We start from the raw sequence: 26562 nt of genomic DNA, 5'->3' as shown, positions 1-26562 counted from the left end.
TGGGGACAGGCTCTACACTGAGTTACTATAGGTGTTGATGGTAGCAATATGGTCAGAAACTGTGCCCATCATGTTCCAGACAAACCAACAATTCATGCAGGAAATTCACAGGAAATGTTGAGAGTTCAGCGATTCATAGCTTTATGGATAAACCTGTTTATTAATGCAGTAATCTGAATGATATACATGAGCTCCATCTGCACAACAAACCTTGTTACCATGACAATTGCGGAAGAGCATTCCTGGTTTACAATCCAAGATGCAACTAGAAAGCCAGTCCTTTCTCAACTCACATTTTCCATTCTCCCATTTTAACTGCTCAACCATGCTGCCAAAGCCGCATTCAGGAATTCCCTCCATAAACCACTTCATCATTTTAAAGCCTACCTCTGTGATCAAGCTTTCAACTAGCACAGGCGGCTCGGGAAGCCAGGGCTTTTTTTGTGAAACGATAGTAAGTGCCATAAGAAATAGGAACAGGAGTAGGCTATTTGGCCCCTCGAGCCTGCTCCACAATTTAGTCGAATCATGGCTGATTCAACATTCCTCACATCCATTTCCCTGCGTTTTCCTCATAACCCTTGATTCCCCACCTGATCAAAAATCTATCCATCTCAGCCTTAAATAGACACAAGGACTCTGCCCCTGCAGCTCTCCATGACAAGGAATTCTAACTAACAACTCTTGGAGAGAAGAAATTCTTCCGCATTTCCATCTTAAATTGACGTCTCTTTATTCTGAGACTTTGCCATCTGCTCCTAGACTCTCCAGGAGGGGAAACTTCTTCTTAAGTATTTACCTTGTTAAGCACCTTAAGAGTGGTACGTGTTTCAATGAGATCAAATCTCATTCTTCTAAAGCCCAGTGGGTGGAGTGCCAACCTGTTTAGTCACTGATTATAAGTCAATCCCCCATAAACCGGGATCATACTAGTGAACGTTCTCTGAAAAACTTCCAATGAAATGATATCTTTCCTTAAATGAAGGGACCAAAATTACTCACAATGCTCCAGATGTGGTCTCACCAGCACCTTGTACAGTTACAATAAGACCTCAATACGCCAATCCCCTTGAAATAAGGGCCAATGTTCCATTAGCCTTCCTGATTACCTGCTGCACCTGTGTGACAGCTTTCTGTGTTTCATATACAGGTATTCCCTAAGTCCTTTTGGGTAGCTGCTTTCTGCTGTTTTTCTGTATTTAAATGGCATTCTGTTCTTTTGCTTCCCCTTCCAAAATGAACAATTTCACATTCTCCAGGTGGCTTAGTGGTTAGCCCTGCTGCCTCACAACACCAGGGACCCAGGTTCAATTCCATTCTCAGGTGACTGTCTGTGTCGAGTTTTCACATTCTCCCATGTCTGGGTGGATTGGCTATGTTAAATTGCCCAGGGATGTTTAAGTTAGGTGGGTTAGACATAGCGGAATGGGTCTGGATGGGATGCTCTTTGAAGGGACGGTGTGGACTTGTTGGGGTGAATGGCCTGTTTCTACACTGTAGGGAATCTTTTTGCCCAGTTGCTTAACCTGTCAATATCTCCCTGTAAACTGTTTGTACCCTCCCTTCCAACTTGAGAAGTGCTTATTGATTTACTTAATGCAAGCTCTCTCATCCTACTCCCTGTGTTATAGCTGTTCAATTTTTATATCTACTCAAAAGCAATTAATATCTGCCATCTGATTCTGTTACATTTAACAAAGACATTAACAGCCCTGAAAAATGTGACTGACCAAATATTAATGCTTGGTACATTTTACTGCTCTACATAAGTAGACGTTGTTGTTGGTTCTTGATTGATATGTTGGCTCTTCGAATGTTATAGCTCACTGAACCTCTTGGATATTTCACTCAGGTGGTACAGTTACTCCTAAGCAGCAACATGTGTGCTGCTCTGCTTGAAGCAAAGCCTGGGGATATCACCGATCCCAATGGAACCAGCCCACTACATCTGGCTGCCAAGAACGGACATATCGACATAATAAGGTTAGCTCCCACCACCGTGTTTCCCATTATTTCCCTTCAAGGCTTTTGAAATAGTTTCAAAGTGGCCTTTTTGTCTCCTCCTGCTAAACTGTGACGAGAAACTCAATTAATTGTTGATGTTGAGGTAATAAATTCCAGTCTTTTATTACACTAACCAAATAGCATGTTATAATAGAAACTGAAAGAACTATGGATGCTATAAATCAGAAACAAAAGCGGAAATTGCTAGAAAAGCTCAGCAGCTTTGGCAGCATCTGTGGAGGAAAATCAGAGTTAACGTTCCAGGTTGAGTGACCCTTCCTCAACACAGTTCTGAGGAAGAGTCACTCTACTCGAACTATTAACTCTGATTTCTCTCCACAGATGCCACCAGGCCTGCTGAGTTTTCCAGCAACTTCTGTTTTTGTAGCTTGTTATAATGTTCTCTCATGAAGAAGAGTCATATCAGACTCAAAACTCTATTTCTGTCTTTGCAAATGCAGTCAGTCCTGTTGAGTTTCTCCAGCATTTTTTGTTTTTATTTCATACTTCCAGTCACTGCACTATTTCATTTTTTATTATAGCTTGCTATAATGTGCTGTATACTTAGCCCAACTTCTCTTGTTCCTTTGGATTTCTGTGTACCCAAGGTTGGTAAAACAGAAGGAATGATACTTAATTATTCCAGCAATCACCCCAACACCCATAAACAGAGCTGCATCAGGATATTATTCAAATGAGCCACAACACACTGCAGCAACCTGGAATTGCACAAAGCAGAACAGGAGCAATTATATGGAGTTTTTTAAAGGGACTATGTGTAGGTCATTTTCCTGATAATTTGTGCATTGCGCAAATACCATCAGGCACATGTGAAATTTTCTGCTGACCAGGTTGTGCAGATTCAGTTGAGCTTCCCTTGCAAATTTATATCAACTCATTGTTGAACGTGTTTTGGTATTACTTATCTGGAAACCTGCCTGCAAAATAATGCAGTGTCTATAAACATTACACCACTGACAATATTTTCACAGACATGAAAATTGGTACCAGGTAACACAACTACTTAATTTGCATTGCCAGCAATTAGAATTTTGTCTTGAAAAATCTAAGTGACAATTATGTTATATCTGATGCGCTTCTTAAGAAGGGTACTTAATCTGTGCAGGTTTGCTTGTTGTATTTATTGAATATTACTCTGTATTTAACCAAATGATTTGTGTTCATAGGTCTATTTAAATAAATGCGTTAGTAGCTGTATGTATGTTTAGCACATAATATATCTATTTTTGATGCTTATGATAGTGTCACATCAGGCTGCATTTAATACAGAATTTTCCAATAATTAAGGGTAAATGGTCATGTAAGTATCCAAGAGAAAATTTTAGATCTAAATCATCAAGGGAGCAAGGATTAGAGACTCAGGGCTAAAGCAATATAGATTTTCCACCAACTGCTGTGTCTGTCTTTTAATGTCTTGTAATAGACTCTACTTCTCATTTTATAAAAAGAACCACTTCTAACAAGTGGACAGATAATGTCTACTGTGAAACCATTGCGATACAAAGTAGTTCTCCAAAGTCTGAACATGGAACAGCATTAAAATAAAAACAATGTTCAGCATCGCAATTAATCTGAAGGGAAACTGGCTTTGATCAGGATCACGCTGTGTAATTGAGAAAGTTTGTTTGTATAGAGATGGGATGATGAGATGAGACATTTTGGCCCTTAAAAGCACTAAACTTGTGAACATTGTTGTCTGCTCAGAGGTTGCTTGTTAATGAGGTATAAAGGTGGGGGTTTATATCGGTGATGTGAGCATATGCTCTGGGTTAGCAGTTTGGAGTAGAATGGGGGAGTGCAGTGTTGTGTGGGGTGCTGTCCTTCAGAGGTCAAGCAGACACTCTGTCCACCTTCTCAAATGGGCATGAAAGCTGCTGTGGTGATATATCAGATCTCAGAAAATACAAAGTATGCATATTTGCAGGAGTGCAGAGTGCAGTTACTGTCCTTAGTTCCGTTTCTAAATCCACAGGCAAAGAATGTTGCTTCTTGGAGTTTTAACAAAGGAAATGAGATATCCAAGATACTGGGGCCTTGTGTGAAATCTTCGTATCCTCTTTAGTCACAGGCAAGGCCCTGGAACATAGCAATATAGCCAGGTTTGTTCCTTTTCTTACAAAGGGCAACAGGGGTAATCCTGGAAATTACAGGCTGGTGAACCTTACTTCAGTGGTAGGGAAATTACTGGAGAAGATTCTTTGGGATAGGATTTACTCACACTTGGAAAAGTAAGGACTTATCAGTGACAGGCAGCATAGTTTTGTCTGGGAAAGTACATGTCTCTCAAACTTGGTTAAACTTTTTGAGGAAGTGACAAAGGTGATTGATGAGGGCAGGGCAGTAGATGTCTATGTGGACCTTAGAAAGGTCTTTGACAAGTTCCCATATGACAGGCTAACACAGAAGATGAAGTCACATGGGATCCACAGTGAACTGGTGAGGTAGTTACAGAACTGGCTTAGTCACATAAGACAGAGTAGCGATAGAAGGGTGTTTTTCTGAATGGAAATCTGTGATCTGAGGTGTTCCACAAGGACCGATGCTGGGACCCAGGTGGTCTGTAACATATGTATAACTGATTTGGAGGAGAATGTAGGTGGCCTGATTAGTAAGTTTGCAGACATCACAAGGACCAGGGAAGTGAGGAGGATGCGAGAGGATACAGCAGGATATAAAAAGGCTAGAGACTTGGGCAGAGAATTGGCAGATGGAGTTTAATCTAGACAAATGTGAGGTGATGCATTTTGGAAGGTCTGATACAGGAAATGTTCAATAAATGGCAGAACCCATAGAAACATCAACATACAGAGGGATCTAGGTGTACAGGTCCACTGTTCCCTGAAAGTGGCAACGCAAGTGGTTAAGATGGTCAAGAAGGCATGTGGCATACTTGCCTTTATTGGTCAGGACATAGAGTACAAAAATTGGCAAGTCATGTTGCAGCTGTATAGAACTTTAGTTCGGCCACTTTCGGAACACTGCATACAGTTCTGGTCACCACGTGACCAGAAGGATGTGGAGGCTTTGGAGAGGACTTAGAAACGGTTTAGCAGGATGTTCCCTGGTTGATAGGCAATTAACTTTGAGAGACATCACAGGATATGGGGCAACCTGTTAGAAGCTTACAAAGTTATGAGACAAAGTCTTTTTTACCATATTAAAAATGTCAATTACTAGAAGACATGGGTATATGGTAAAAGGGATAAGTTAAAAGGAAATGTGAGAGGTAATGTTCTTATACAGAGTTTTTTTCCTAGTTTTTTATACAGTAAGTACCTGAAATGGGCTGCCAGAAGAGTTCGTGGAGATGGCTACAGTAGCAACATTTAAGAGGCATCTTGACGGATATATGAATAGGCAGGGAGAAAAGGAATAAGGACCATGTAAAGGCAAAAGGATTTTGGTATAGAAAGGCGTCACATTTCAGTGCAATCTCAGTGGGCCGAAGGGACCTGTTCCTGTGGGCTGTACTGTTCTTTGTTCTTTGTATGTACTTCCTTCCTAAACCACTCTCCATGCTCTCTCCACTTCTGTGATGTTCCTTCAAACATAACTCTGACTTAACTTTCAGACAATCATCCATTATCCGGTTTCCTCCCACAGTCCAAAGATGTGCAGGCTAGGTGGATTGGCCATGCTAAATTGCCCGTAGTGCTCAGGGGTGTATGGGTTATAGGGGGATGTGTCTGGGTGGGATGCTTCAAGGGGCGGTGTGGACTTATTGGGCCGAAGGGCCTGTTTCCACACTGTAGGGAATCTACTCTAATCTCTATTGGCTACAGGTGTCAATCATTGTCTGAGTCAAATTTGGAACACCTTATTGCAGTAAAAGTGATACGTAATTGCAAGTAATTTATATTATTGTCATATGGGTCCCCTGCAAAAGATTTATATTTATATTTCTGTAGCACCTTTCATGATGTCAGTACATTTCAAAATGCCTTACAGCCAATGAATTACTCATTTTCAAATGTGGTCGTTGTTCAAATGTAGGAAGCCTAGCAGTCAGTTTGCTGTTTATGAGACTTTGCTGTGTGCAATGTGGTGATGACCAATTAATCTGTTATTCGAAGTGATGTGTTGGTCGGGACACCAGGGAGAAGAACTCACTGTCGATGTTTAAGTGAGCACCGCAGATAACTTATCATTGCCTGCCGATTTTTTTTTAACTCAGAACTCATCCACTGAGCCACGGCAGCATGCAGAGCTAGTGATGTCTTTTGTTGTTGTGTGGTCAATCCTGACTGGTTGCCATATGGCCCCTCTATGCAAGCCTTCCTTTTCGTTGCTCCTTTGATGAGATTACTGTCACGGTCCTCTACCATTTGCAATCCAGATGTTGTCAGGCATCCTGTAGTCGCCGAACCACATTTTTCTCCCTGAGTCAAAGGCAAATTGCTTTTTTTTTCATAAAGGCTGTCGTGCTTATACAGCTGAATACTGTAATAGGGTTAATTCAGACAGTTGAGTGTGTCAGGCTAATGATACTGTCTCCAAATCCATTCATGACTTGCTTCAATGTTGACAGGATTCCAAATTGTGTATGATGGCTGATGGTAGCACTTTTCGATTCTTGCTCCCATTGTACAAATAGATAGTCAGTCAGAATCTCGCACGCATTTTGCATTCCAGTGTTACAACTTGCTAACATAATGTTTTTAAAATACATTTTTGACTGAAAATTGACCAAGTAGGGTTAATGGAAAGTGAAATCCCCATGAGAGGAAAAATAATGGGATGCACAGGGATGCAATATGCTTCCTAGATATGATAGACATGAATAAATAGAGATGCAAAGAGGCTGGAAGCTGGAAAGTCTTCAGGTGAAATAATGAGTAAAATATATTGGGGAACAGGAAAGTGCAGGTGACATCTGCCAGAGACGATTGGGCTGCATGACATTACAGGCAGTTAAAGACTAAGCTTTGGTTGCTTTCTTGCAAATGCCAGTAAAAAAAAGGTGTGGCTGCCCTCCAGGTCCTAGCCTCCTACTTGTACTTGTCAACCCTGATCTGACACAGTTCAGAATCAATATCACATGCAGCTGAAACTTACCAATTTGGGTTTTTCAGAAATGACATAATGTGAGAGAAATGTTATGCCTTTCTATAGCACCTTGCATGACTTCTGGGCATCCCAAAACATGTTACAGCCAATGCAATACTTTTGATGGATTGTCACAATTAGCATGAAGGAACAACAGCAACCAACAGATGCACAGCAAGTTCCCACAAACACTGAGGTGAGAATGAGCGAATTCGAGCCAGGACATCTTTCCCTGAATTGTGTCCTGGGAGGTTTTGCCTCAGATTTTCGTTCCTAGGTTGAATGTTTGGATATAGGTCAGGTTTGTGGAAATAGGGTTTACCCTATCATAATGGCAGGCTGCACTTGCTCATTTCTGGCCAGGGATGAGGCAAGCTGGATTGAAATTTGGTTTGGAATACTTGGACCCCAGGACAATGGTAAATGTTTGAAATGAAAGACTAAAACATAAAACATCCCTCCTACTTATCCTCCTTCATCCAGCCCCATGCTCTCCATGCCCCATCCAAGACATCCTATGTCCACCTAACCATCCCCCAAAGTGCCTCACACCACCTGGGCCACCCTCTGCCCAATCGCCCCAATTGCTGTTTATGACCTCAGTGTCATCTTTTGTCATCCCCCCACCTGTCATCCTTTGCTTTTCCCTCTCTGTGCCAAGTCACCCACCATCCATCATGGGCACACCCCAGGAAGCATCCTGGCAGCATCTATTGATGATGTTACTAATGGAAAAACACACTCTGTCATTGATAAGAAAACAGGAGTAAATAAAGTGAAATTCCTTCAATCAGTCTTTATTGAAAAAAAATCACAGTGCCTAATCCCTGATGTCAACAAACATTTCCATTTAATAAGCAGTAAGCATTATGTATCAAAATACTCACTCGATAGGTATCTCGTTGTGAAATGATACTTTGGGAAAAAGGCATGCCACTCAAATCCTATATTGATTTTCTTCTAGTGAACAGGCACTCTGAAACAGTTTGCACTGTTTTCTTTAACACCACTTTGTTTTTGGACAGTTCTTTGCCAACTCTATCAGTTCTATTGAGGTTGTACACTATTTATGCATAAGCATATCTTTTCACAATTCCAAAAGTTGCATTAACTCCACAAAAGGTGACCCAGGACCAGATCCAAAGAAGCTTGTTAGCTCTCCAAAAGGGGAGAAATATAAATGTTCCTCCAGCCTTTCCCTCTCACAACACCTCATTCTCTCCATATGCTATTCAGGCCAACCAATGCACCCTAATTCATCTCCTCATTCCACATGGCTCCTCATACCCCTATGCACAAATACTGCCTATGTTCACCCATCGACCTTCTCCCTCCACTTACCATTCCAAATCATTAAAGATCTATGCGATCCTCTGCACATGGAAAACAATATTACCAAAAGTATATACTGTAGACTACATCGAGAAAACGCTTTTTAATTAAAGCACATTTTGATACTTGTTGAAAGTTGTGACAGATCAACAATTATTGACTTCTCTTAGCAGATCGAGACATGAACATAGAACATAGAACAGTGCAGCACAGTACAGGCCATTTGGCCCACAATGTTGTGCCAACCAATTGTCCTATGATATCTGGACAAGTTTTGTAAAGTTGGACATATCCAAGGCGTTGGGTATTGTAAACAGATCATCACTCACATTGTCTAATTTCAGCATTCCAGACACCAGGAATTCCAAAATTCAATATCAGTGGAGGCGGAGGCAGCAGGTCATTTAATGGCCAATTGTCTCCAGCAACTACATGTGCATGAAATATGGACCATCACATCCCATCCCCATGAAAATAAGAGATGCCAGTGTTGGGGGCAGTGGGAAACCAGAGGACTGGGAAGCTTACAAAAACCAACAGTGGGCAACAAAAAAAGAAATACAGAGGGAGGAGATTAATTATGAGGGTAAGCGAGCCAGTAATATAAATGAAGACTGTAAGAGTTTCTTTAGGTATATAAAGGGCAAAAGAGAGGCAAAAGTAGACATCGGACCGCTGGAAAATGATGGTGGAGACATAGTAGTGGGGAACAAGGAAATGGCTGAGGAACTGAACAATTACTTCACATCAGTCTTTACAGTGGAATACATGAGTAATCTCCCAAAAATTCAAGCGAGTCAGGGGGCAGAGCTGAGTATGGTGGCAATTACCAAGGAAAAGGTGTTAGTAAAACTGATTAGACTGAAGGTGGACAAATCATCTGGACCAGATAGACTACACTCCACACAGGAAGCTGTCTGGCAGAGTTCTAAAAGAGATAGTTGAAGAGATAGTGGAAGCATTAGTGGTGATCTTTCAGGAATTGCTACAGTCAGGGATGGTCCCAGAGGACTGAAAAATCACTAATGTGATACCCCTGTTTAAAAAGGGAATAAGGCAAAAAACAGAAATTACAGGCCGATTAGCCTAACCTGAGTCATGGGTAAGATTTTGGAGTGCATTGTAAAGGATGAGATTTCTGAATATTTGGAAGTGTATAGTAAAATAGGGCAAAGTCAGCATGGTTTCATCAAGGGGAGGTCATGCCTGACAAATCTGCTAGAATTCTTTGAGAAAGTATTGAGCAGGGTCAATCAAGGAGAACCAATGGATATTATCTACCTGGACTTCAAGAAGGCCTTTGATAAGATGCCACACAGGAGGTTGCTGAGTAAGATAAGGGCCCATGGTGTTAGAGGTGAGGTGCTAGCATGGATGGAAGATTGGCTGCCTGGTAGAAAGCAGAGAGTGGGAATAAAGGGATTTTCTCAGGTTGGCAGCCGGTGGCAAGTGGAGTTCCACAAGGATCAGTGTTGGGACCACAACTTTTAACTTTGTACATTTATGATCTTGATGAAGGAACTGAGGGCATTCTGGCTAAGTTTGCAGATGATAAAAAGATGGGTCGGGGGGACAGGTAGTATTGAGGCTGTAGCAGGATTTGGAAATGTTAGGAGAGTGGGCAAAGAAGTGGCAGATGGAATATGTGGGAAAGTGTGAGATCATGCACTTTGATAAGAAGAATAAAAGCATGGACTACTTTCTAAATGGGGAGAAAATTCAGAAAAGTCTGAAGTGCAAAAAGAGATGGGAGTTCTAGTCCAGGATTGTCTCAAGGTAAACTTGCAGGTTGAGTCAGTAGTTTGAGAGAATAGAATCCCTACAGTGTGGAAACAGGCCCTTCGGCCCAACAAGTCCACACCAAACCCCAGAGCATCCCAACCAGAACCATCCCCCAACAACCCACCTAATCTACACCTCCCTGTAGTCAGGAAGACAAATGCAATGTTGGCATTTATTTTGAGACGACTTGTATATAAAAGCAGGTATGCACTACTGAGGCTTTATAAGGCTCTGGTCAGGCCACATTTGGAGTATTGTGTGCAGTTTTGGGCCCCATATCTCAGGAAGTATGTACTGGCCCTGGAGCAGATTCAGAGGAGGTTCACAAGAATGGTCCCAGGAATGGAAAGCTTAACATATGAGGAATGTTTGAGAACTCTGGGACTGTACTCATTGGAGTTTAGAAGGATGAGGGGAGATCTAATTGAAACATTCAGAATACTGAATGGCCTGGCCAAAGTGAATGTTGGGAAGATGCTTCTATTGATTGGAGAGTCTAGGACCCAAGGGCCCAGCCTTAAAGTAAAGAGAAGACCTTTTAAAACAGAGATAAGGAGAAACTTCTTCAGCCAGAGAGTGGTGAATCTATGGAATTCACTGCCATAGAAGGCTGTAGAGGCCAGATCATTGAGTACATTTAAGGCTGAGATAGATAGGTTCTTGATTATCAAAGAGATCAAGGGTTATGGGGAGAAAGCAGGAGAATGGGTTTGAGGAACTTATCAGCTATGATTGATTGGTGGAGCAGACTCGATGCGCCGAATGGCCTAATTTCTGCTCCTATGTCTTAAGGACTTGGGATTTTGGAACTTTTTCTAACACTGTCACTATAACAGTGACATTCTCCATCACAACAAAAATTAGGGCCTTTGTTTGAAAGTTCGCTGAAAACTGGTTTTGCATGCAATGTAGACAAATTGTTCTGAACACACATGGTCTAATCCATTCCTTGTTAATCTGATGTTTGAATTTTTTCATGGATTATCATCATTATTGTCTTGTGGAAGCTAATTTCCTTGAAAATGTGCATGGTAACATCATTAGAATTTTGGAGAAGCAGAGGATAATTAAGAGCCATGATATAACAATATAGTTGTTAGCAGATTCTGTGCTACTCATAGGACAGGTTTGGAGTGATGACTCCATTATATTTGTCCCCATGCAAGTATTGTTGTGGAAACAGAGCTAGGTCACAGGGCATAGGAAGACAAACAACCACCAAAACTCCCAGTGTCATGTACGTTCCAAGCTGAAAGTTGGTAGTAAATGGAAGTACTAGTTATCTTATTGTTTTAATGAAAATTTTAAAAATAAATACATGATATTGTGTCTGCTTGCTCATTGCTGACACCTAATTACAGCAGAACCGTAGCATACTGCTAATGTCACCAGACTAGTAATCCTAACACCTGGAATAATGTGCTTAAGATAGGAGTTCAAATCCAACATAGCAGCAAAGGAAATTTAAATTGAATTAATTGCTAAAACTAGAATGAATTCAAATCTCATTGATAATATTCACAAAGCTACTAGATTGTCATAAATGCTCACTAATACAGACCTTCTGTCCAGAGAAGGAGATGTGTCACCCTTACCTGTGACTCCAGACCCATGGCGAGATGTTTGACTCATAACATCCAAATAGAAAGACACTGCTGGCTGTCTCAGTTATAGGCAGCTCTCTAGCCCCAGCGCAGTTGAGGCTGGGCATAGACAATAAATGTTGCGGTGTCAGTAAGGCTTGCATCCTGAGAATTAAGGAAAAATATTTCAGTAAGAGGAACCATTCATTTCGCTGCTCTTAAGAATTCTTTTAATTATGCATGTGGTTAAATATTTATTCTTTTCTATAATGGTTTTTAAATACAGAAACTGGATTTTAAATTGCCTCTTTGTTCTGTGATAATTTTTAATTTTCTCACTTCATCATACTCGTGGAATTTTACTTTCCACAGGAGCTAATCTGTCTCTGTGTCAAAGGCATTCCACATGAAGTTAACATTTATGTTAGTAACTACTCTGTTTTTTCTCCAGCAGGATATCTTTATGATATCTCTCAAAACGAAAGAAACTAGATGCAGATAAGTTGGTATTGAAAGAACGAATAGATGTTTATCATAGTTTCATATATACACAAATATTACATCTCCTGGGCAGATCAGTGTCTGGGCTAAAGTTAAACAATTAAATAACACAGCAGCATGCCATGCTTCAAGTGAACCCAAGTAATACGGTATCTGGAAACTTTATACACTCAGATCACATGCTTTGACACAGTTAAGATAGTCATTGTCTCTTAAAGTTATATTAACATATTGGTCGTGAGACACAGCACAGAAGTAACAACGTTGTGTATGGCATGCACATTTGGATAAGTAATGAATAAGAAATGTTTGGAGGGATATGGGCCAAGCACAGGCAGGTGGGACTAGTTTAGTTCTGGATTATGGTAAGGATTGACTGGTTGGACCTCAGGGTCTGTTTCTGTTCTGTATGACTCAATGTCTTTATAAGTATATGTCAACATGTCATGATGAAATAAACCCTTAGGTCAACATTTTTAATGAGAAAAGAAACAAGTACTTTTCAGCTTCAGATCTTAATTAGATTATAACTATTTTCTTGTTATAATATCCAGCCAATTCTCATTTCTATTAAAAGTTTATGAGACTATCACCTTACTTTGTTAATAGTTAGAAAATGCAATGTAAAAGAAGCAATACACCACTACCTGTTCTGAGGTTCAATCCAGAAAAGCCAAGACCCAATCCAATTGCTACTAAAGGTAGAGGAATTTGATGCATTATATTCTCAATCAGCACCGACATTACTGTATAATTCCTTCTGACACATCCTACCAACTATTGTATATACCCTGCCCACCACTGCCTCGTCAAAGGCAATTAGGGATAAGCCATAAAGGCTTTCTGAAGCAGCAGCTAGATCTTGTGATTGAATGGAAAAAACCCTACAAGGGGTAACTATATGGGTGAAGAATTAACGCTTTCACAGAATTTTGAAAATAGTTATGGAAGTCAATCTGTAAAACACTTAAAAATCCTAAAGTTACATTCGATAAAAAAGAACAGTACCTTATTTTGTCACCATAAACCAGGACCGTCTGTTAACCCCCAAACAAGACCCTGTCACAGATGTAGAAAAGTACAGCACAGGAACAGGCCCTTCAGCGCACCATGTCTGTGCTGACCATATTGCCATTCTGAACTAATCTCATCTGCCGGCACATGATCTGTGTCTCTCTATTCCCTGCCTGTTCATGTGTTTGTCTAAATATTCTCTGAAATGTCGCTATCATATCTGCTTCTATCACTTCCTCCGGCAGCATGTATCAGGCACTTACCACCCACTGTGTGCAAAAAAAAACTTGCTGCACACATCTTCTTTAAACGTTCCCCTTCTCACTTTAAAACTATGTCCCTATTTAGCATTTCCAGCCAGGGAAAAAGGCTCCAACTATTCATATCCCTCTCTATAATTTTATACACTTTCTCACCTGCCGACCCTCTAGCAAAAACAATCCACATTTACCTAAACGCTCCTTCTAGCTAAACCACTCCAAACCAGGCAATATACTGGTAAATCTCTTTTGCACTCTCTCCAAAGCCTCCACATCCTTCCCATATTGTGACAACCAGAACTGCACGCTCTTTAAACTCCCCAACTGTCTAACCTCTTGTCTTCCTCAGCTTCTTCCCCTCCTGCAGTGAAAAGACATCTGTCCTACTCTGGACCTCCTGCACCAGGAACTCCAGTGGCAGATCCATGATGCTGTGTTCCCTCTCCCTGAGAGGAAGTTCACTATCCTGATGTGAAGTTAATAGGACAATGTGCACCTTCAGAGGAGTGAGTGCACGGAGGGCCTAATCAGGGTTTGAGTTCTAACCCTGCAGATTTTTAGCATCTCCAGACAAGTTCAAATAATAGTTATTAGTAATTAGAACCAAGATTGTGTGCAAAATCTAGGCTTTCAAACGGGCATGGCTTCTTGTGCCCATTACGCAAATATTTTGGCTAAAAATAATCCCTTTTAAATCAAGCATTAGGAAATGCCTGAACCTTACTTATCCGAGATGTACTGTGAATCACAGTATTCCAATTGAGTAGATGGTTACACGCGATCCACCAAAAATACCTCAAGAATATTTAGAAAAGTTTACAGTTTTCACCCATAAATTAAGTGCATGGTGTTAGGAGGAAACACTCACATCGTTTGTAGACTTAAATAGGGTCACTGTATTCTGAAGTTGGTTTGCTGAGTGAAGCAATTTGAATTGTCTGGATTACATTCACATTTTAATATAACCATGACTTATGAATGTTGAGCTTTACAAGATAACAATGTTTTAAATGTCCCCTTTAACTTAAGGTGAAACAGAGCATCCTAAAGTGGGGGATACTAGAATCATGATCAACACCCGTTCAGAGACATGCCTATATGATCTTGTTGCCATGGGGAAGAAACACAAATAGAAACCCATTTGAATTCCAAGTGAACAGTCTTAAATCTCAGTGCCTCACAGGCAAAAGACAACCATTATTTGAGAAAACAGAGCGATGAAGAAAATGCTGTTGGGGAGAGGAGGGAAGTACAGTTAAGTTTAAACCCAAGCGGGATGCTGGTGAAAGTTTGCTTTCTGGTAAAATTGAGTGAAGAAAATAAATACAGTTCTTGGAGATTTAAAGAATGGGGTATCATGGAGATGGGACTTGCTAGTAAATACTGGACCCAAAAAATTCAGATTGGTGAAATAATTTTCAAAAGATACGGAAATTTTGAACCCAGCTTGACAAGGAAAGGTGACCCAGCTGGAAGACACTTCGAATGATGCTGCATGACTGGCAGAAGGGCAGTGCACAGTGAAAGGGCTTTTAGGACATATATCAATTTCATTAGGGAGTTATTACAAAAAGTACCTTTTCTCTAATTTGGCACAACGATTTTCTGTTAATTAATGTTTGATCTGTGTTAACTTTAGTTTGTTAGAGTAAAAGTTTTAGAAGTGAACCCTTGTCTGCCAAATTATTTCAGTTGGGAAATTTGTGTCTCTTGATTTTGATCATAATGATATCAGCGTGACTTTAATCAGACAGAATGTCATGTGACAAATCTGCCATGCTGGAGAGAGGTAAAATTACCGGTACAAAGGTACCAATCTGCCTTCCTATTCTCTTAGAGTCATCTCTGCATTACAACAATATGGAGTGTTACTTCAGTGTCAGTGTTTAAATTAAATGATTACAATTTATTTTTAAAATGCACTTGCACTGACAGAAACCATGGCTTGACAATTGGTGTGGGAATTGTTGTTCAGCACAATAATTGTAAATATATGTTTAATTCCGTAACTAATTGTTGTCCTTAAGAAATATTAATGATTTAGGATGTCAGTAGAATTTTTCTAACACCTCAAAAGCAGAAAGGCTTGAGAATAGCTGCAGTTAGTGCTCCTTTGGCTTTCAAACAAGGACCTTGAATTGAATACTGAAGGTCTTTGTTCATAAGGTATCTGGCAGAATAGCAAATAGTATGCAACAATCAGGCTGTGAACATGTATGAATTTGGAATTGAGGTCAGTCCAGTGCCCTTAGATCATGGGAACTGTTGACATGGTTCACTAGAAGTGGCTACTGCCAGAATTCCTCACCTTCTCCAACGCAATAAAAGAATTGTCCCACTGTACATGTTTTGTCCACTAACAGAGAAACATATTGAACCTTCATTAAACAGATGCCTGAATACAATTAATGCTACAGCAGAATACAAGGCGATGTTTCCATAGCAACCAGCTTTAGTATTCTGGGTAATGTCCAATTAAGCTGCTTCTATTTTTAGACCTAGAAATAATCCTAATTAAAATTTGACCATTGTCTCTAACTTTTATTCAAATTCCAGCTGTTGATTGCACTGAAGATGATGAACTTATAATGGTAGCTGTGTGCAAACATAAACAGATTTTGCATTTATTAACAATCTTCACATCCTTAGGACTTCCCAAAGTGTTTATGGCCGTTGAACTACTTCTGAATTGTAGTCACTGGTGCAATGAGCAAAATGCAGAGGTCAGTTTATGTACAGCAAGATCCCACAAGTGCTAATATGCTAGACGACTAGGAATCAATGACTGAGGCTATTGACCAAGGCATTTTCTACTCTCTGATCATAAGAATGTAAGAAAAAGAAACTGAAGTAGGCCACTCAGCCTCCAAACCTACCCCACATGATAATGATATGCCCTAGGTCTCAACTCCTCTTTCATGTCACTTTATTGTAGCTGTCAACTCCTTGATATTTCAAAAAATAAGCTACCTTGTCTTAAAACATTTCTGGTGATCTAGCCTCCACAACTCTGGGTACAGAATTCCAGGATAAGAAATTCCTTCAGATTTCAGTGTTAAATAAGACCCCTTTATTCTGTAACTATGTGCCTTAGTTTGAGATTTCCCCCTCAAGGAATATTCCATCAACTTCTACTCTGTCAATTCCCCTCAGATCCTTTCATGCCTCAATAAGCTCACCCCTCATTCTTCTAAACTGCATTGAATAAAAGCCTAATTTATTCGCGCAAGGGTCATCAGACCCAAAACGTTAACTCTGATTTTTTCTTTACAGGTGCTGCCAGACCTCCTGAGCTTTTCCAGCAACTTCTGTTTGTGTGCCTAATCTATTTAGCCATTTTTGGAAAGTCAACCTGTTCATTCCAGGTATCAGCCTGGAGCTAACAGCCCGATGGCCTCAGCATAGAATTTACCAGTTTCATAATCTCCCCACCCCTAGCTTCATCCCATGTCCAACCTTACCTTGTATCCCCTCCTCCTTGATCTGACACAACCTGTCCATCTTCTTTCCCACCAATTCACCCCACCCATCTCACTGACCAATCTCCACAACCCCCCTATCTGCATCCACCTATCACCATCCCGCCTACCTTCTCCTTGCCCCACATCCCCATTTATTTCTGAGCTCTCTACTCACTCCTCAGTCCTAAACAAGGGTGTAAACCTGAAATGTGGACTTTTCAGCTCCTCTGATGCTGCCTGACCTGCTGTGCTCCTTCAGCTTCAGACTATATTGAATCAGCCAAATGAATCTCTTGAGAACTGCTTCTAATGCTAATATATCTTTTCTTACAAATGGGGATTAAAACTGTGTTTAGTAATCCAGGTTCATTCTCACCAACTCCCCGTAACAAGAGGTCCTTATTTTAATCTCCAGCACTTCACAAAAAAGAACAACATTCCATTTGCCTTTTCAATTACTTACTGAATCTGCATGCTAATGTTTTGAGTTTCATAGATAAGAAACCCCAAATCCCTCTGTGGTATTGTTTTTGGAATGTCTCTCCCATTAAATGATAGTCTGCCTTTTGACGCTTCCTAGTGTATGAACTCTCACTTTCCTACCTTAACCTTCATTTGCTGGGATTTTGCCCAGCCATTCAATTTATATATCTATTCCTTTGCAGATTCCTTACACCCTCATTACAATACCCCCTCCCATCCATTTTTGCATCATCAGCAAATTTGGATAAATTTCATTCTACCTCTTCATCCAAGTCATTAACATAGAATATAATAATATTTACTAATATAGCAAATAATTGAGGCAAAATTGATCCTTGAGGAGTTCAGTCAGTTACATCTGTCTAACTGGAAAAAGACCCATCAATCCAATTTTCCTTTGATTTCTGTGCATTAACCAATCCTCAATCCATGCGAATACATTACCCTCATTACTATGAGCTCCTATCTGTGCAATAACTCTTTATGTGGCATTTTATCACAATCTTTTGGAATTCCAAATTCTATTGAGTGGTTCTCAATTACCAACTCTGCTTTTCATACCCTCAATGAACTCTACTAAATTTGTCAAACATGATTTCCCTTTCATGTATCCATGTTGACTGCAATAAGGTTTTCTGAATGTCCTGCTGTTTCTTCCTTAGTAAGGAATTCTAGTATTATCCCAATGACAGATGTTAGTCCAACTGGCCTGTAGTTTCCTGCTTTCTGTCTCCCTCCATTTTTGAACACTTCAACTGGTTTCTAATATAAATAATTTATCCCTTGTGATGGCATCTTTTCCTCCCATTCACACATTGCTTATTTGTTATCCTTTGAATGTTCATAGTGTCCTCCACGCGAAAGACCAATGCAAGATATTGCAGTAAATTATCTGTTCCCCATTATCAAATCCCAGTTGCCTCCTCCAAGGCTCCACACTCAATTTTAGCTACTCCTTTCTTTTTTGTTTGCCCATAGAATCTCTTGCCACTTGTATATTTCTTGCCAAGTTATTTTCATAAATTTTTTCCCTTTTTTAATAACATTTTAGTCATCCACGAGAGGGGGATGGGGAGAGGGTTCTGGAATAAATAGGGAGAGAGGGGGAGGCGGACCGAAGATGGAGAGAAAAGAAGATAGGTGGAGAGGAGAGTATGGGTGGGGAGGTAGGGAGGGGATAGGTCAGTCCAGAGAAGACGGACAGGTCAAGGAAACGGGATGAGGTTAGTAGGTAGGAAATGGAGGTGCGGCTTGAGGTGGGAGGAAGGGATAGGTGAGAGGAAGAACAGGTTAAGGAGGTTGGGATAAGCTGGGCTGGTTTTGGGATGCAGTGGGGGGAGGGGATGAGCTGGGCTGGTTTTGGGATGCGGTGGGGGAAGGGGAGATTTTGAAGCTGGTGAAGTCCACATTGATACCATTGGGCTGCAGGGTTCCCAAGCAGAATATGAGTTGCTGTTCCTGCAACCTTTGGGTGGCATCCTTGTGGCACTGCCAGAGGCCCATGATGGACATGTTGTCTGAGGAATGGGAGGGGGAGTTAAAATGGTTCACAACTGGGAGGTGCAGTTGTTTATTGCGAACCGAGCGGAGGTGTTCTGCAAAGCGGTCCCCAAGCCTCCGCTTGGTTTCCCCAATGTAGAGGAAGCCACACCAGGTACAGTGGATACAGTATACCACATTGGCAGATATGCAGGTGAACATCTGCTTAATATGGAAAGTCATCTTGGGGCCTGGGATAGGGGTAGGGAGGAGGTGTGGGGGCAAGTGCAGCACTTCCTGTGGTTGTGGGGAAGGTGCCGGGTGTGGTGGGGTTGGTGGGGAGTGTGGAGCGGACAAGGGAGTCACGGAGACAGTGGTCTCTCCGGAAGGCAGACAAGGGTGGGGATGGAAAAATGTCTTGGGAGGTGGGGTCGGATTGTAGATGCAGAACACCTCCGCTCGGTTCACAATAAACAACTGCACCTCCCAGTCGCGAACCATTTTAACTCCCCCTCCCATTCCTCAGACGACATGTCCATCATGGGCCTCCTGCAGTGCCACAATGATGCCACCCGAAGGTTGCAGGAACAGCAACTCATATTCCGCTTGGGAACCCTGCAGCCCAATGGTATCAATGTGGACTTCACAAGCTTCAAAATCTCCTCTTCCCCCACTGTATCCCAAAACCAGCCCAACTTGTCCCCGCCTCCCTAACCTGTTCTTCCTCTCACCTATCCCTTCCTTCCACCTCAAGCCGCACCTCCAGTTCCTATCTACTAACCTCATCCCACCTCCTTGACCCGTCCGTCTTCCCTGGACTGACCTATCCCCTCCCTACCTCCCCACCTAAACTCTCCTCTCCACCTATCTTCTTTTCTCTCCATCTTTGGTCCGCCTCCCCCTCTCTCCCTATTTATTCCAGCACCCTCTCCCCATCCCCTTCTCTGATGAAGGGTCTAGGCCCGAAACATCAGCTTTTCTGCTCCTGAGATGCTGCATGGCCTGCTGTGTTCATCCAGCTTCACACTTTGTTATCTTGGATTCTCCAGCATCTGCAGTTCCCATTATCTTTTAGTCATCCACGGCTGGTTTCAGAAAAAACATCCCAATCCTCAAGCTTACCACTAATTTTTGCTACCTTGTAAAACATAGCTTCTGATTGGATACTCTCTTTGATAGTTCCTTGAATCACAAGTAGTTCAACCTCCTCAGCAAGACTTTGTTGACTGTAATAATTATTTTGCTGAGCAAAAATGAACGATCTGCTCAAATCTGCCACTGTTAAAGTAGTAAAGCGCAAAAAGCTGTTGATTTAATCCTCCATCTGAATGTTGACACCACCATCTCCACATCCCACATAGTATTGCACCAAGAATGCCAGCCTTGATTATTTCCTCAAATTCGTCAGTTAGGAATTTTACTTTTCATCTTATGACCCAGACATGACCTGAGCAGATCACGTTCATTTCTTAGAAGATTTATAGAATCCCTACAGTTTGGAAGCAGGCCATTCATCTCATTCAGTCCACAGAAACCCTCTGAACAGCATATCACCCAGTCCAACCTCCTAGCCTATGGCTGTAACCCAGCTTTTCTCATGGCTAATCCACCTCGCCTGCACATACCTGGACACTATGGAGCAGTTTAGCATGGCCACTCTACCTAATCTGCACATCATTGAACTCTGGAAGGAAACTGGAGGAAATTCAGGGAGTATGTGCAAGCTCCACACAAAGAGTCGCCTGAATCTGGAATCAGTCCCAAGTCCCTGGTGCTGTGAGTCAGCAGTGCAAGCCACTGTGCCACCCCTTGATGCACTTGATTGACTTAACAATACGTACCTGAGTACAACAAATTTTCACACTTAATATGTTGCAACAAATTCTGTCCACATCTCATGAAAGAACAATGAAAGGCAGATGTAGCAAGAGTCATTCAAAACAAGTTCCAGATATGGTGAAAATTCTGGGATCTGAGTATTAACAAGTTATTTGTCGGAATAAATCACTTGCTCCAGCTCATGTGTCATTATTACATGATTTTCCACTGCTCTGGGTGTGCTTAAAGTATCTGTGGGAGAATACCCTGAAAATCTGTGTTCTGGGAAATATTGAGTTTGCATCACCCCCTAGAGACCGCAGTTTGAAACTGTAGCATTGTAAACATGGAACCAGCTCTGTTGTGTAAAATAGTCACAGGATACTTCAAGATAACAAAGCATGGGGCTGGATGAACACAGCAGGCCAAGCAGCATCTTGTGCTCCTGAGATGCTGCTTGGCCTGCTGTGTTCATCCAGCCCCATGCTTTGTTATCTTGGATTCCCCAGCATCTGCAGTTCCCATTATCACAGGATGCTTCAAGCAGATGGACTAGCAAAAAGAAATCCTTCAGAAATTTGAGTGCAAAATTTTTCTAGAAAGTGCAGCAGTTTGTATTTTATCGCCTCTCCTTTTTGCTACTTCACAGGAGTATTTTCAGATGAAAGCTTACCACCAGACCAAAACACAACCCACTAAGATAGGGAACCTAAAGAGGTCGATCAAAGAGGTAGGTTCTAAGGAGGATGCTAAGGGAAGAGGCATGGTTTAGTAGTTTAGGCAAAGAATTCCAGAGCTCAGAGTCTTTGCAGTTGAACGAACAAGTAGCGCAAAAGAAGTAGCGAATGCACGAGAGTCTAGGAACAGAGGAGCACAAAGAGCTTGAATGGTTGGGGGAGGTTACGTGTATAGAGCATGCGATACCAGGGCTATGAATGCTAGTTTTGACAAGTATAGGCCTCTTGTTGACATATAGCAACTCAAAAGCACAGACTTTCAAGGTGCAATCTTTGATTAAAATAGTCGCTGGAAAAGCCAGAAGGGCCTTTACAGACAGTCAGAAGTCCTGGGATGTGACAAAATTCTTCAGGGATCACAGACGTTTGTGAGCGTCTGACTGAGGTCTCCAAGAATCTGTCATAGGGTGTGGTAGCCTCCAGGAATCTGATTAATGTTTTATTACTGAACAAGCTTCTTATATTCTATTGCACAGTATTTACAGCACAGTAACAGGCTATTCAGCCCATCTGCCGTATATGGGTGTTTATGCTCCACACAAGCCACGCCCTGATTTTAATCTCTCACATTCCCCCTCTCATTCTTTCCATAGATTCGTTCTTTTTTCTTGGGTTTGCCTTAGTTCTCCTCAAATGCATCAAAGCTATTCATTTCAACTGTTTCTTCTGGGAGTGAGTTCCACATTGCAACCACTGTGTAGCATAAGAAATGTTTATTTAATGTCTGACAAACTGCTCAATAAAGACGCTGTTCCAGACGATAGTATAAACAGAACCAACAGGAGGAACATGATGGTGCTGTGGTCCCGATATTAATTCCATTATATGGCGTGGATCTGGGATATCACAGCACTGCCAATCTGCAAGGTCATGGTGACTTTCTAATATGTGAGTGCTCAGCTGTTGCTAACTCTACTAAATGAGGCTTGGCTGAGAGAGAAGCAAACATAACCTTTAAAGAAACAGGAAAAATTGTTCTGTATCTTTCTAATTTATCCACTGGTGAGGCTGGAATTTATCGTCCATCACTAGTTGCTCTTGAGAAGATGATAGTGGTGTTCCTTGAGCTGTTGCAGTCTGCATTCAGTGGAATAGTTTGCACAGAGGCTTGCTAGGTCTCTTTGGAGAGTGGTTGAAAGTCAAATATAATGGAGTGGAGCTATATCTAAAGGTAAAGTTGACATAGACTTAATAGAATATAGGGATAGTCTCTCATTAGAGAGAGATGACTGGTGGTGGTTTAACATGAGGGCCACAGTGCCTCAGGCAAGGGGAGAGATTGTGAAGTGCAGGAATTGAACCCATGCTGTTGGTATCACTCTGTATCAGACATCAGCCGTCCAGCCAATTGAACTAAACCAATTGCTTACAGGCCAGTAAAAACTGAAAGAACTGCGGATGCTGTAAATAAGAAACTAAAATAGAAATTGCTGAATAAGCTCAGCAGTCTGGCTGTTATCAGTGGAGAGAAAGCAGAGTTAGCATTTCAACAAAATTCTTCAGGGAATTCTTGCGGGATCAGTTGACTCAAAACGTTGTCACGGTTGGGGCCAAATTGGGAATGTAGACTGGAGTCCATTCTGAAGAAGGGTCTAGGCACGAAATGTCAGCTTTCCTGCTCCTCTGACGCTGCTTTGCGTGCCTTGTTCATCCAGCTCTACACCTTGTTATCTTTGACTCAAAACGTTAACTCTGATTTCTCTCCACTGATAACTGCCAGACCAGCTGAGATTTTCCAGCAATTTCTATTTTTGTAACTTATGGGCTGGGGTCGGTAACTAAAGTCATAAGGTTCCTTGATGAATTCCCAGCGTTATGGTCACTGTTATCAATGTTGACATTTTTGCAACAGAATGCTATACGAAAGATGTTGTTAAACTTAAAAAGATCTGGAAAAGATTTATGAGGATGTTGCCAGGGTTAGAGGGTTTGAGCCATAGGGAGAGGCTGAATAGACTGGAGCTATTTTCCCTGGAATGTCCGAGGCTGAGGGGTGACCTTACAGAGGTTTATAAAATCATGAGGGGCGTGGATAGGGTGAAGAGTCAAGGTTTATTTCCCAGGGTAGGGGAGTCCAAAACTGGAAAGCATAGGTTTAAGATGAGAGGAGAAAGATTTGAAAAGGGACAAAATTTTCACACAGAGGGTGGTGCGTGTACAGAATGAGCTGCCAGAGGAAGTGGTGGAGGCTGATACAATATCAGCATTTAAAAGGAATCTGGATGGGTAATGTGAATAGGAAGGATTTAGAGGGATATGGGCCAAACGCTAGCAAATGGGACTACATAAATTTAGGATATCTGGTCAGCATGGATGAGTTGGATCGAAGGGCCTGTTTCAGTGCTGTGTATCTCTATGACTCTTCATAGTGAAGAAAGTAGAAAGAAGTGTCTGAGAGTTCGCACTCAGTCTCTGCAAAAGTCAAAAGCGGCAGGTTAGATGACAACAGCACCTTCCCACCCGCCCTGTCTCCAACACCATCTCCAACAACTGGTTTATGACAATGTCAGGTTTAGGCCTGACAGAAATGAAGTGAAGCAAGTGCAGAGGAAGATGGGTTAGAGTTAATTAGGAGATGGTGATGGGTTTCAGTAAAAAGATCAAGAGTGGATTCGAGACCAGATGGAGGGGTCTAAGTGGAGAGATAACATCGAAGCCAGGTAGAGCATGTCTGCTGGTTTGTCGAGGACTGTTAGTCAAAGAGGTGAGAACAAAAGTAAAGCTGACAGTACAAGAGCTCAACGTCATGCCGGCCTCAAAATTAATTCAAGCAGAAGTAGCGGGGATAAAGTTGAGTCCTTTGGGAGGTACAGATCGACCTTTCAGCATCAGAAAGGGGAAAGTCAGAAGGTATGTGAATACAGGCAAGAAGGGAATTTACAAGTGGGATTGATTCAGATGGAGGTGATTGGGAGAAAAGATCTGGAGGGCCAAAGGGTGTTACGACAAGATTTGGATTGATGTTCTCTGAATTACTAGCCAAGTATCATAATCACTGTACAACTATATTATGTTCCTAGCTATAAAATATTCGGTGCCACTCATGAAATGAGATCCCCCCCAAATCATCAAATTTTGAAAATTTGTGTTCAACATCAGCATGATGCATCGTGGTCACATACATGGAACTCTATGCATAAATGTACATACACACAGAACCTGTTAAACACCTTATTCCTGTACACCTGACAAGAAAACATCAAACATGTATACTTTTTACACACATACAAACACAGCACACAAACATCTCTCAGGTATACATCTCGCTCATATACATGTCATACATAACCTTCACATATCCAACTCAACACTCAAACATGGGCACACACTCACAAACATAAGCACCCTCTCACAAACACCTGTCTCACTGACATGTATAAAAACACATTACAGACCTCACATGCATACAATTCACACACACACACACACACAGCCTATTTCTGCTGCGATTGACCATGGGCCTGGATGTGATGATAAGTACTTTCAGAAACAACTTTTCAACAACACATTCTTTTGGATAGTTTTGTTCTAACTTGCAATTTAAAACTCACAGTTGAACTTAATGCCCTGATAAAAAAAACAGATACACCTTTAAGTGAAATGTGCTCTGAGTCGAAGAAATATTGACTGAGTAATTGACAAATGATTGGTTCCATGTTGGCTGGGATTCTTGCAAGGGTTACTTTGTTAATATCTCCTCTTGGCAAAATGCCAATGTTCTTGTTTTGAGCTCTGTTGGACTAATACAAGTCGAAGATAAGAAAGATACTAATCAAATTAAAGGAGAGATATTACAGTCGCAGCATTGCCACAGAGCAGAGAGCAGGGTATAGGAATGCTGCCAACAGCACATCAATGTAGTCTGCCCCTCTTTCTTTTTACTATTTTCTTAAATCCCATGTTGATCAAATTTAACTCAATTACTTCAAGTGGAAATGTTTCTGCAAATGGTTTCATCCCCTGTCAGATCGGATTCAACACCACCCGCTAGTTTTAATGATGTACCTTTAACATCTGGGGTGGCACGGTGGCTCAGTAGCTAGCATTACTGCCTCACAGTACCAGGGACCTGGGTTCAATTCCAGCCTCGGGTAACTGTCTGTATGGAGTTTGCATATTCTTCCTGTGTCTGCGTGGGCTTCCTCCAGGTGCTCTGGTTTCCTCCCACAGTCCAAAGATGTGCAGGTTAGGTGGATTTGCCATGCTAAATTGCCCATAGTGTTCAGGGATGTGTAGCTGAGGAGGGCTATAAGGGGAATGGGTCTAGGTGGGATGCTGCACGTGTTAGTGTGGACTTGTTGGGCTGAAGGGCTTGCTTCCACACTGTAGAGATTCTATGATTATAAAACTGTAGTGATTGTAATCAGATCAGCCAAGTAGGTGTCATAGAATATGAGTTCCCTGATTGGGGCTATAAATCTGCTCCAATCTGGAAGCCCTGTCTGACAGATAAGAACAGGAGTGTCAGACATCCTGTTCGCTCTGAGGGAGCTGCACCAGTGCCAAGGACCCTTCACCTGTTAATACAGGTGCTGGGATCCAAGCCTCTGTGGAGTTATTTCAAAAACATCCGAAGTTGCTTCACCAGAGCACTATGAAACAAAAACCACCTAACAAGGTAGTAAGGTAGATGAACCAGAAACCTAGTCAACAAGATAATTATTAACTGGTATATTAAGGAAAGAAAACGAGGTAGAGAGGTTTGTGAAGGGGATTCCAGAGCTTAGGGCTTAGTCAACAGAGGCACACCACCAAATTTGGGCCAGTTAAAATCAGTGATGCCCAAGACATCAGAAGTGGAATGCAGGAATGTTGAAGGGTTGTTGGGCTGGAGGGGATTGCAGAGTTCGGGAGGGAGGAAGTCATGGATTAATTTGAGAACAACGTGCAGAGGAACTGAATCAGTTGATATTTGCTAATCATCCTGTTCAGAAATATTGTCATATATCTCTGGAGAAGATTGGACTTGAACCCAGCCCTCCTAGCTCAGAGGCAAGGACACAAACACTGCACTGCAAGAGCTCTGATGAGCCAAGCCAGT

The 26562-nt window shown here is 41.6% G+C and overlaps 1 protein-coding gene across 8 annotated transcripts in view; it reads left to right on the top strand.

Annotated features, from left to right (window-relative positions):
- The window catches only part of caskin1 (CASK interacting protein 1), a 598608-nt gene that overhangs the window by 456555 nt on the left and 115491 nt on the right, over window positions 1-26562 (top strand). For all 8 annotated transcript variants that reach the window (XM_048551877.2, XM_048551875.2, XM_048551876.2 and 5 more), the window contains exon 6: window positions 1853-1983. In XM_048551877.2, coding sequence (XP_048407834.2) covers window positions 1853-1983 — 131 coding nt within the window. The remainder of the gene's footprint in view (window positions 1-1852; window positions 1984-26562) is intronic.

This window comes from Stegostoma tigrinum, chromosome 23, assembly GCF_030684315.1.
Source record: "Stegostoma tigrinum isolate sSteTig4 chromosome 23, sSteTig4.hap1, whole genome shotgun sequence".
NCBI classification, from domain to species: Eukaryota; Metazoa; Chordata; class Chondrichthyes; order Orectolobiformes; family Stegostomatidae; genus Stegostoma; species Stegostoma tigrinum.
The sequence above is the reverse complement of the archived record's forward strand: the minus strand, read 5'-3'. Positions and strand labels throughout refer to the sequence as shown.